General features: G+C 35.6%; 1 protein-coding gene across 1 annotated transcript; it reads right to left on the bottom strand.

Annotated features, from left to right (window-relative positions):
- Positions 1–957: 957 nt before the first annotated feature.
- Positions 958–12,137, bottom strand: ilrun (inflammation and lipid regulator with UBA-like and NBR1-like domains). Its single transcript, XM_027146915.2, has 5 exons — positions 11,841–12,137; positions 10,780–10,934; positions 7,136–7,333; positions 5,666–5,970; positions 958–3,016 (listed from the first exon to the last, which is right to left on the bottom strand). The coding sequence occupies exons 1-5, from the start codon at positions 11,996–11,998 to the stop codon at positions 2,981–2,983; spliced, it is 852 nt and encodes a 283-aa protein (XP_027002716.1). The 5' UTR covers positions 11,999–12,137; the 3' UTR covers positions 958–2,980.
- Positions 12,138–12,654: the final 517 nt, after the last annotated feature.

The raw sequence follows: 12,654 nt of genomic DNA, 5'->3' as shown, positions 1-12,654 counted from the left end.
AAGGCAGACAGGACACTACAGCAGAAGACCACACTGGGTTCCACTCCACTACAGTGGACACAGGCTTAAGCTAACTGAACAGCCGTAAAAGTGTTGCCTAGTCTGATGAATCTTGGTTTATGTTGTGACATGGAGATGGTAGGGACAGAATTTGGCATCAAATGCATGAATCTGTGGACACATCCTGCTTTAAGTCAACAGTTCAGGTTGGTAGTGAACTATAAAGGTCTTTAAAAGTGTGTGTTTAGCAAACTCTATTCGGTTTTCCAATTTTTGAGACTTACTCATGGTTTATATTTTATGGTGAAGACTATTTACTCTGTTGGATAGTTCTCTTGATTGAGATACACCTACCTCATAGATGTTTTGCTTCATCTGTCCAGCTTTGGTGAAGCAGTTTTTCTTCACGATGGAAAAATTTCTTAAGCATTTGTATTGATTTTCCTTCCTAATGAAGGCACATTTCACTGGCATTGACTGCTCTGGGGACATATTTAGAGTTAAGGTTAAATGCTGCCTTTGAAATCAACTCTAGAACTTTTATCTGCTTATTTGCAAGTAAAATAATGTCAGAATAACGTGCCATGGAACAGCTAAGCATCCAATTATTTAATTACATTTGTTCCCATACAAAAGAGAAGGTTGGGCCACAGAGGTAGTTGTGTATTTACTACACCATTCACCTACTTTCGATATAAATACCATAAAGTAAACTTATTATTATAAGTCTGCACCCTGAGCTCAAATAACTCCAATATACTCTGGTAAGTAAAAGAGCATTTCAATGTCCAGATATTTATGGAAACTACTGTAAACGCCACCAAAGAAACTTCAACATGTGTCAATTTTTGTTTAGAATGCTAATTAGATAAGTGCATTTTTAATACACTATATTGATAAAAAAAAATTATATTTTTTTAAGGCCAACTAGACCGGCAATAAATGCTGGCAATAAAATTTTAATTCTTAAGTATTCATTTAATTATAGAAATGTTCATTTACACATACAGGAAAAAGGTTTCAGTTCTGTATTTTTTTCTTCTTGTTAAATGTGCTACCACAGGTCTCTATGCAAACACTCTGCTCATCCATTCACCATGCCACCGTGCAGAAAACTCAACAGCAAACAAATAGAAATTCAAAAAGAATGAACAATAGCACAACTTGTCACTCAAATATAGCCTCTCACACACATTAAGCCAGACAGCAACAATGAGAAAAAATTATATCTGTGCAGTTGGGATGAGGACATTCAATAAAACTACTCCAAGGAAGACTTGACTCTTCAGACCATGATACTGTCCAATTGAGAAAGCTTTTTCCCCTGTCTAATCTCTATGGCAGTCAAATACAACCTCAGCTAGCTCTATAGCATTGATGATTTCCAACATATTGTGTTTACCTGGAGAAACAAACAAACAAAAAACAGAAAATCCCTTCAAACACTGCATAGATAATCAGTGATTTGAACTAAAACATATACAATATAGAAAACAAAGTCTAAGTATACGCGCCAAACCATCCCTTCGTCAAACACCAGATGCATAGCAGAGAGAGCCATTTTGCCAAACATTTCAGTGTAGCTCATCATTAAATGAAATTCCAATGATCTTTTTATCATAAAATGACAGTGAATGTGAACACAAAACATCATCAGCAATGCATTTGTTTTGTTATATTGGGATACTGCACACTTGTTTCAGCCAATTTCATTATTATAACTCAATTACTAAACGAAAACTGACATTTTTTTATTTTAAATTATTATAAATAGTGTGTAATGCATACACTGACATACTGAATACATCATGTCCTTTCATAAACGTTCGTAAACATGATTTAGGCTAAGAATGATTTCCCTGTGAATAGTAATGTGTTTGCATCTTATACATGGGGTGTAATAAATGCCAGATATGGAAAAAAGAAAAGAAAAAAAAGGTGCAGAGAGTTTGATATATTTAATGTAAAACTGTGGAGCTGAAAATACCTAAATAATCAATAACAATGTGCTTCTGTCAACTCTTGCATTAAAAAATAATTTTCATGAAAATAATGCTGGAGCTAAACATTTATGCCTTAGTTGTGAGCTGCTAGGATTTAAACCACCACACAAGCTCAAATGCTCTTGGCCTTCGAAGGAAAATGAACATCAAATGAGTGACCATGATGAATAGATCACAGGGCCCAATAACATAATAACAATGCACTTGGGATCTGTAAAAATTCCTCATTTGTGAAATTTACACTGAAGAATTGAGGGGCCTTTTAAGTTTTACATACTGTAGCTGTGTCTGTATGTTTTCTGAGGTTCAACAGTTCCATCTTCTGGCCTTTAACAAGCATTACTACTGAATCTGTGCAAGTGATCTTAAGCTACCTTTAACTTTTTTATGTACTGTTGAGATCTTTGATAACTGAAGAAGAAGAAGAAAAAAAAAAGACAGATTTCGAGTAGCTTTGAACGATCAATTGTTTTGTTTTTTTTAAAAATGATGTGATTTCTCAGTAAAATCATACGGCTCACAAAGTAAATTATAAAAACTTCTTCACAATCAAAAGGTATTTTTCAATGGCTTTTTTCATATCTCTTTTGTGCATGGTCCACACACAAGCTTACAAGCACACATACTCTACCTGTCTCACACATTCTCTCTCTCCCACTCTCACACACCCACTCACACCAGCTCACCTGACTATTGCAGCAACGTGACAATAAAAACAAAAGATCTGTGTATTTAACTGAGGAATTCTAGCACTCATCTTAATTTAGCATTCACACATGCGTGTTGAAGATGGCTGAAGATTTATTTAGATCCAAACAGCCTTGTCCATTTCGTAGGTTGTGTTGTAATGCAAGGGGAGAGTAGGGTTGTCAAGTTTTTAAGAAATCTGTTGCTCCCCTGCATAACCCCATAGAAAAGGGGGATTCCAGAGTGATGGCTCCACGGAGCTGCCTGGTGGTGGTGATGATTCTTGTCTTTTAAGACTGTCCAAAAGGGTAGGGCCCATGACAGCCCTGTGAAGGAAAATAAAACAAACATGTAAGTCAAATTATGCACAAATATACTGCTGGTTTATCAATCAGTTGAATCAAGACTTTTCAGAGTTTTAGGGGAAAGAGAGATATAAATTTACAGCAATAGCAATACAATTTAAGTCACAGTCTCAAATTCTGCCTGGGCTGCCAAACAAATCTACAGACTCTGAAATTAGAAAAGATCTTTTCTATAGAAAAAGAATCTATATAGTGTATACACTATTAAATAATACAACGTTTATACTGATTACAATAAGGTTTGTTTTTTTTTAAACATATTTCTTTCCAATTGGATTTAGACATTTTTCCAGCACAAGACATGACCTTCTCAGTCATTTTCACGTGCAAGTGTGACTAAACCTGCATTTCAGACGACGTCAAATAAGTGACAATATAATCTAGAGTAGACATAAAAACAGTAACTGCGGTTTATGATCACTACACTTCAGATAGCTATGTTACAGATTTGCTGTGAATTATTCACGCTCTGCTGGATACAACCTCTACTGCTACTGACTATTGTTCAAGAAGAAACACAGAAGCAAATTTGTTTAGCCATTATTTTGTTTTGCAATATTCAGGACAAAGAAATTCTCATAGAGCCATGATCTGATTCTGTATGTTGACCTATTTCTGGTTTGAACACGCAGGGATGGAGAGTAGGCCTTGATTAAAAAAGCAATAAAGTTGCAGATGCGCTACAACTCGCGCTGAAATCTAAGCAACTTCACACACGCACCTAAATAATGCAGTCAAGAGCTTAAATAGATCTTTTCACATTTGACCATATTTGTTTTTTTTTTTAAACTCGCCTCTGGGAGAGGATAAAGACAGTTAACTGTCAAGGCAGTAAAACTGTGTGAAGAAATTAGCTTTATGGACTCACACACACTAACACCTTCACATCTGCAAATACTTGGCTGCATGCCGGACATAAAATATTGGTACACATAATTACAGACTGTGCAGGGTTTGATAACGGTGCATTAGTGTATTTAACAATGAGAAAATGAATTCAACCAGGTGTGATAGGACTGGAAATAACCTTGACAGGACAGTGCATCCCCAATGATTTAGCTTAATTACATAGTAACATCTACGGTTTAAAGCAAACGGACATTAGACAAACAGAATTTAGTTTAAAGCAAAAGCTGGTGCAGCTCAACTTTAGGGGAGAAACACTACTTCCAGTGACTGTGAAGCAATACAACCAACAATGTATCTATATTCATGGAAATAAAATTTTAGAAAAAAAAAAAGAGCAAATTTTATTATAATTACTTGCCTTTCAGGTGATATTGGACTTCCTTTTACTTTAAACCACATGTAAGAAGAGAGTTGGTAATGCAGACAGATAAGGTGTATTACTGTGTGTTAGGGTGTGTCATTCGGTAACATGTTTGGAATGAACATGACTGGCTTAATCCCCAGAATGACAGTGCAGAAAAGGTTCCTCGTGAACAACACTATTTTATCCTCCATAACATGAAATAGTAATCATGGAAGCTTGTACCTTTTCCATTATTACCAACACACTGAAGCTGTTCAACAGTTGACTAGTTTGATAGAATACGGGTAGCTTCAACCTAAATGAATTAGTAAACCTAATGGCCTTTTATCATATTTTATATACATATATACACAACACTATATATCGGGCACATTAGATCAAATATTCAACTGAAAATAGGAAGGGAGAAAAAAAATGTGTTCTCAAGTTTCCTGTTTTTAAAAATTCATGTTTACAATTTTTTTTTTAAACAAATATACATTGTTCTTTTAAACATTATGCTCTGGTTATTTTCTGCCAGAGAAATTCTCCAGAACTGCCCTTTCAGGAAATAGAAGGATCCCTGATTGTGTAAACCACGACATAGTTGAATGCACCTATAGTTAAAATTGGTGTTTCTATTTGCTGCCATGCTTTCTGTCATTATATGAAGAGAGCAGATTAATGCTGTTGTCAGAATTAGTATTAAATTTTGAATGTATGATTCTACTTGTTCAGTAACTGTCTCAGTAACAGGCAAACAAATATAGAAAGCATCACATTAATTTATATATATATAAACTGGCTTCAATAACGTTAGTCAAACAGCACAGATTTATGGGCACTGCAAACGCAAATCACATTATTCCTGTGGTAAAAAATTGTGGTAATTTTTTTTTTTTTTTTTAATAAAATATGAAGGAGTCATTAATAGATTCCACAACAAAATGTCCTGGTACAATAGTCAAGTGCCACAGGTTTCTATGAATTATCCAAACCATGTATGAATATGACACACAGTTTACTGATAATGGAAAATCAACTGAAGCTGTGAATTACACACAACTAGCTAATCTGGAAAGTCTGTAAAAAAGCACTGTGTTGGTTGGTGCCAGTAGTGTAACACATGGCAAAAGAGATGTTGCTGTCTGGTACGGTGCACCTGTTCAATAGATATATAATAGCCTTAAACTAATACGGTTATTTTAAAGACTTAAAATGATTGTCAATGCCTGCTAAAAATAAGTCGAATCAAAATTTGTGGTTAATTATTTACATGAACAAAGAAACATCAAAAATCAAATTACGGCTTGAGTTTGTGTGAAAGGAGGAACCCCCTACTGCAACCATGTACTTACCTGGCTGTAAGTCACTACTGATAAGTTGTTTTGAAGACCATTTGGCGTAATATTTACAGAATTGTGAGACAGTCCATTTTGATCTTGCTGTATGGAGTCCAGAGGGGCCACCCAGGGGCCTCTGGTGTCTTTTAGGTTATCTTCATTGGCGTCTTGCTTGTTCTTCTGTGGTGAGGCGAAGGGGTTGAAGTCTCCCTCAACGTTGCGGTGTGGCTGAGTGTTAAACTCAGTCTCGAAAGAGGACAGCTGTTGTGTGACCCCAAGCAAACCTCCAACCTCTACACTCAGGATCACCCAGATCACATCTACAGAACAATTCAGAACATAATGTGTCACTTTCTGCTGGACAGAAATACACTAAAATTGCAGTTTATTAGTAACAGCTGCATAGTAGTGTTTCTGCAAATTGGAAGGCTACAGAATTGCATACACCACTAAAGCAGTGTCCATTCAACTTTGGATAAACAGTAAACTTAAGAAATTGTTAATCCATTAGACAGCTGAATGCAAGATCTTCATAATGATATGTAAATGTCCCTGATTAGACATTCCACTGTACTAACTAGCAGGGTTTTGTGCAACACATACCCCGAATCATCGCAAATGGTCACTTCAAATGTGCCTGTTGCCAAATAGATCTATGAACAATACTGTTTATACCTCACTGCACAAGGTCCATAATCATTTAAAACTGAAGGAGAAATACCCATGTGAGAATGGTGTTTGTACAGTTCAGTACCCAATTTAATTCAAAACTGGAAACTAAGCTAAAAGAATTAGGCCTAAACGAAACGTTATGCTACTGGATCCCATCTCATCTTGTCCTCTCCACCAGCTATCAGTAAAGGGACTCCACAAGGATGAGTGCTAAGCCCTCTTCTCTACTCCGTGTATTACTGAATTGTTGATTCAAGTTTGAATGTTTTATTAGACCGATAAGTGAATAAACACTTCATGTGTGTTATGTTTATATGCATGTTGTACTCTAAAATACAGTAGTAAAATACAGTAAGTAAAGTATAGTAAAATTTAGTAAAATTTTGCCTAAATTACTAGTAAAATGCAACTGGATGTTGTCTCCTTTTTTGTTTACACCAAAACATTTAAACTTACACTCTTAAAAGACTGTTAAACTGTTAAAAGATGTTCTGAAGCAAATTAATTACTTTGGAGGATCAGCTTTGTAACTTTGAATGACTGGGTTTTAAAATGCTTCTAAACCAAACAAAAAACCCTACATTTTTAAAAAGGTTTTCTGCAATCTGTTTTACAAAAAAAAAAAAAAATTAAGAAGAGCCTTTATTGTAAAATCGTCAGAATGAGATTAATTTAAAGGGACTTCATCTGGAGAATCTAAAAGCCATAGCATATTTAAAACTTATTTAATTTGCAAATGTCATTAACAACAGAGAAAAATGGTATTATGTTCAGTGTGTGTAGATTCAAAAATTCTCGTGTGTGGTGCCTCACCTCCATAGAAAAGTCCAGTAGCTGTACACATTCTCCACTGGCCCTGGTACATGCCTGGATTGGCTGGACTGTGCATCTGGACACTGACATCTGAGATTTCCTGTGGCTCCAGAGACCTCACCAACACCATGTTCACATGACCAAACTGGTCTCCGCCAATGTACTTCAGACACACACCTGGAGGCCACGACTCCGATCCTACAGAATTGAAGACGGTATTCAGTATTTTAATGACAACTTTGGTAAAGGGAATCATCCTTTTCCATGACTAACTGGACATTTGAACAAATATAACCTGATGAAAGTCTAGAAGAGAATAGGACTGCTGCAGTGCAAATAAAGAAATGCACTCTATGCGACAAACAAAGGAACAGCAACTTCAGTGGACAAGACAAGAATGCTGAGGCTGAGGCCGTCCTTAAAAATAGTTTGGTTTGCAGTTTAAAAAAGAAAAAAGAAAAAAAAAAAAGAAAAGAAAAAAGGTCGGTATTTTTCAAGTTTCAATAGATAAAAAGTACAATTTTGGTGATGGTGATCACGTAGGTATGACTTTAAACAAATTTGCATATCCCGGCGCATCATTGCAAACCTTATTTTGATGCTGGGCACAGTTTTTCCCAGAACTTCGTGCCAAGTTAAAGCGGTGTCGAGCTGTTTTAATGAATGTTTTTGATGTATTATGGTGCCCAAACCCGTATGACTTTGAACAATGACCGCGAACATTTTGTTTACTGCAGCCGCAGCCATCATTACCAAGTGCTAACCGTTGACTCTGACAGTGAATGAGAGTATGAGATGAAGCGAACGCACAGACCATAGTGTGACATCCGTTAACCAAGTGTAAACATAGATGACGTAGGCCTAGGCAATTTATATATTTACAATACTTACTAAAATATAATTAATATTATTTTATTGCTTTTGTATTAGTTGTTTGGAAAGTCGGTCGGATTTAAAGCAAAAAAAAAAAATTTTTTTTAAATGAGTCGGTCCTAAATTGAGAGGGTCGGTCGGGTTACGGCAAACAAGAATATCTTTAAGGATGGCCTGAATGCACCTGAAGTGGGGAAATAAAGATGTATAGCAAAAAAAAAAAAAAGTGTGGGGGTGAGGGTGAGGGGGTAAATTCATATCCAAGATTGACTTTGGTGTAACACTCTTATATGAGAAACAGAAGACAATCTCTACTTTGGTGAAAATATTTTAACTCAAAATGAAAACATTATTATTATTATTATTATTATTATTATTATTATTATTATTATTATTATTATTATTATTATTATTAATAATAATAATGGCATATTATTTTAGGGTGGGGTTAACATTTGGTTTTAATAATGTAAACATTATACAAGCTTTATACATTATATTACAAAATGTTGTAGTCACTGTTATATATAAAAAAAAAAGTAAAAATTGTATAAAATTCATATATAAGATTCATTTTTTGGGTAATAAGTCAAGAAATAATTTTAGATAAATGGGTTACAACTATCAATTACTTTGTTATTCAAATAATCTGATTACTCTTAACCAATTCCATTTTTCAATAAGAATAAGAAAAGCTCAATACCTAATTTATTCCAAAGATTTAATAATAGTAAACTAGCATGGACATGTTTAAAGATATAGGCATGGGTATTGGTTTACAGCTTTAAGCTCTTTCTTTGTATGTAATCAGATATGTGAAATCACATCTTTTACTCTTCAATCCATCAAGAACAAAATACACTTCGAAGTTGACAAAGATCATTTGAGAGGGAGGAGAGAAGGAAAGCAAGGAAGGCGCAATATAAACATAAGATAAAGAGAGGAAAGTACCAGAGAGAGCTGGTAAAATATTCTGCTTTCGTGTTAATGCTTAAATGAGATTGATTGCTAACTTCCAAACTGAAAGAAGCTGGCAGACTGTGCTGCATTAGTAGTCAGCGTTCACACTGCAGCTACGTACATACTGCAGTCTCATTCTACATAGGACCTAGTACTGACTTTATGCACTTTACAGCTATAGTAAAGCATGTGACCATGAAATTGTTTAAAACAGCAAATGCAATGATTAATTGCTCGTTCTAACAAAATTATACATTTTCAACTTAGAATTTCAAAAACTTTATATATATATATAAAAAAAAGGGGGGGGGGAAGGAAAAATAGAATGCACAGATTTAAATAGCAAATTCTATATTCAAATAGCTTCTTCTATCTCCCTCTCTATATATATTCTTGTATCATTAATCTAAACATGTTAAAGACTAAACTGATCTCATTATCTAAACACATTTTACTATTTTGACTGTACCATCAAGCCTCTTCCATGAAATATTACGCAATATGAGACCAATGACTGTCCATTTCACTTTCACAACTAGTCTGACTAGAAACAACAAATGCAGCACGATCAGTACCCCCAACTGCATCAGTGGTGTATTGCATTCAAAAACAAGAGAGACCCGTTTTCTTTTTAGGAAAGAACAATGTTGCAGATTAAAAATCTACGACTAATCTACTGACTAATTGTCTTATTTGTTCACCACACCAGGCACCCTTAAGATTAACTCAAAAACAGCAACACACACATTTAACAGGGGCTGCTGTAAACATGGCAGAGGTTTGCCTTATAGAACATGGTTAGGTTTGTTTTAGAAGTCTCCACTTTACGTGCTCCCACAGATATACAGTAGACATGTTTGCAAAGACTACATTAGACCTTACTGTTTTCTTCAAACTTTAAATATTTTTATGTCGATTAGCTTACAAAACAATGTCTGTGAATGAGGTAGTCTATTCGTTGATAAAAGTTATAGGGTTAATACTGAAAGTACAGTATTATATAGTACACAATTCCTTGTGTGCGTCAACACACTTGGCCAATAAACCTGATTCTGATTCTGATCGAGAATACATTAAAATGTTTTTTTTTTCAATATTTTAAATTTTATGAAGCATATTTGTAATGGGTTTAGTTTGCACAAATAAAGAAAGGTTAAAAACAACCAGAAAGCAAGGAAACAAGGAAAAACAGGGGGACCAAATAAATTCAAGCATTCTGATATACGTATACATACATACATATTCAGTTGAGGTTATTCCACAAATCACTCCAAAAGTGCTTTAAAAGAACCTCTTGAATATGAACGGAATATGATAAACACTAAGTGTTTTATATTGACCTAAGGGCAGGAGGTGAACCATACATGCAGCATATTTTGGATTGTGTCTTTTGTCTAACCTGCGAGGAGCAAACATGGCCAATGCACAGAGCAGTGGAAATGTAATACGTTCTGAATAGCTGGACTGACAAAAAGATGCGTTAAACAAATTATTTACGCAACTTTACAGCAATTTAAGGACCCGTGTTCTCTGTGCTTGGGTGATGTTCTTACAATTTCTGCGCTTTATACATTTGGTACAGTGTATCAATCATATTTATGAAAAAAATGAATGATTTTTACAAGTATTACTTTTTGGTTTGTTTAATTATGAGCATTGTGGAACTAAACCAAACCAAAAGTATTAATCCCAGATCGATTCACACATGGCAAAAGTACTGATAGTTAAGAAAGGTCCGTTATAGTACCAGTACCTCAGGTTATGTGAGCCTGTCTTTCACAGCAGTATTTACAAAGAAAGCTTGCACATACCTGTGTTCTGTATCCGCCACGTCTTCGTGAACTGAGTGTCTGGGGGCACAGACTCGCCCTCGCCAATCGTCACATCTTCTACAAAAGACATTGATGGTGTGTTGATATTCGGACTCTCAAAGTCATAATATGCTCCAATAGCTGCTTGAAGATTCCTGTTAAAAACAGAGAACATAGTCGTATTAAAGAAATACAGGTTAAATACCGTGTACGGCAAAGAAGAATTGAACAATATCGAATGGCTATATTGGTGGCGTTATACTGTATTAAAGCTGGTACATGACAAGAAATAGAATAGCCGAAAATAAACTGTTATTATTGTAAAACCTAAAATATAAAGTAATCTGGGATATTATGAGTAAGAGCACGGTTATGTAACTTGGTGCAAACCCTTTGACCCACCACACGAGTTATCAAACTTAGCTGCAGATAACAAGATAACTAGAACGAATGTGTCGTTATTTTGCGTTCAGAAACGTGAAAACTCTAGTTCTGTTGGTTCTAAATCGGTTATATTTCGTATGACAAACTCCAGTTTATGGGAAAAAACAAAACACTGACTGCCTGTTAAATCGTGACTATGTGACCTAGCTGTCATGCTAACGAGCTAGCTAAGTTATGTTAGCCGAATTAGCAAAGAGGAGGCATCTGGCTAATGCTTTGCTCTCATAGTGAAAATAACAACACAGGAGGCTTTAACAACGTTAAATGTGTTAGTTTAGCAAGTATCGGTGTAGCTAAGTTATCTGACAATGAAATGTATAATCTTGAAATGAGACTTGAAATTTATAATCACATTTCGTCTCTACATTGTCAGATAACTTAGCTACACCGATACTTGCTAATCTAACAGTACTTTTGAAGTAAAGTTAGCTTAGCCACTTTTGATGGCAAAACAAAAAACAAAACAAGATTTATTTCTCCGTTTGGACACACGACTTAATCTAGTTTTAGATATAACAAGCTATTTTTGCCTACGGAATGAAAATGAGCAATATCATAAAGCAGAGTTGTGAAAATAAGCAGGCGTAACTTAGGCCCATGTGCCTCCTCGGACTCACCAGTTAGTCATGTCCAGGAAGAACGCGCAGCCGGCCGGGTTCAGCTGGAAACCCAGCAGCCTCTGGAACTCAGAGATTAGCACATCTTTATCCGTGGTGCCCATGCAACTAAACTTTTGCATGAGCTCCTGGTCCAGATCGACGTCCATGCCCTCCATGAGCAGGTGTCCCGGGGCAGCGGCGGGAGAACTTTTTAATTTAGTCAGAGGCCTGTTTCAATCATAACAACAACCGCCGAGAGTCGACGGCGAACCCTCAGTACGCATGGCTCAGTAAGATTGATGACGTCACCACGCACAACGTCAGCTGTTGCTATTCGAGAGCATGTTTGTGAGTGGGCGCAGACACTCTTCATTACCTTCATGATGGAGACGTCTGAAAGGTGCATTCGTGTTTCTCATCTGAACCTCAGTAACCTACATAGACACGACCAAGTGCCTTTACTGTTTCATTACTGTGAACGTGAAATAAATCATATAATTCCCACAATGATATTTTTGTGAATCCTTATGTTCCCTTATGTATCCTTTATTTTCCCTTATGTATCCTTATGTTCCCTTATGTATCCTTATGTTGACTCATTATGTTCCCAACTGCTGACTACAAACCACTTTGGTGCTTTCAACACACCTGCTTATTTCTGTTTTTTTTTTGTTTGTTTTTTTGTTTTTTTTAATGTAATCTATTTGTGTGGTAGAAGCAGCAGCAATAAAACAGTGTCAAATGTTGGGAATTTGAACCATTGTAAAGGAATGTGTAAAAGTACTGCAAGTACTGAAAAAGTACTGAAAATGAGCACAACTTAGATGATCAG

Source organism: Tachysurus fulvidraco, chromosome 5 (genome assembly GCF_022655615.1).
Source record: "Tachysurus fulvidraco isolate hzauxx_2018 chromosome 5, HZAU_PFXX_2.0, whole genome shotgun sequence".
Taxonomy (NCBI): Eukaryota; Metazoa; Chordata; class Actinopteri; order Siluriformes; family Bagridae; genus Tachysurus; species Tachysurus fulvidraco.
This window is presented reverse-complemented; position numbering and strand designations above follow the sequence as displayed.

Bases quoted from the DNA above. Each gene is read 5' to 3' on its own strand.
- ilrun (XM_027146915.2), bottom strand. From the start codon at position 11,998: ATGGAGGGCATGGACGTCGATCTGGACCAGGAGCTCATGCAAAAGTTT. The intron at 10,935-11,840 runs GTGAGTCCGAGG...TGTTTTTAACAG, and splicing joins TTCCTGGACATGACTAACTG to GAATCTTCAAGCAGCTATTG. The intron at 5,971-7,135 runs GTGAGGCACCAC...ATTGTTCTGTAG, and splicing joins TACTGGACTTTTCTATGGAG to ATGTGATCTGGGTGATCCTG.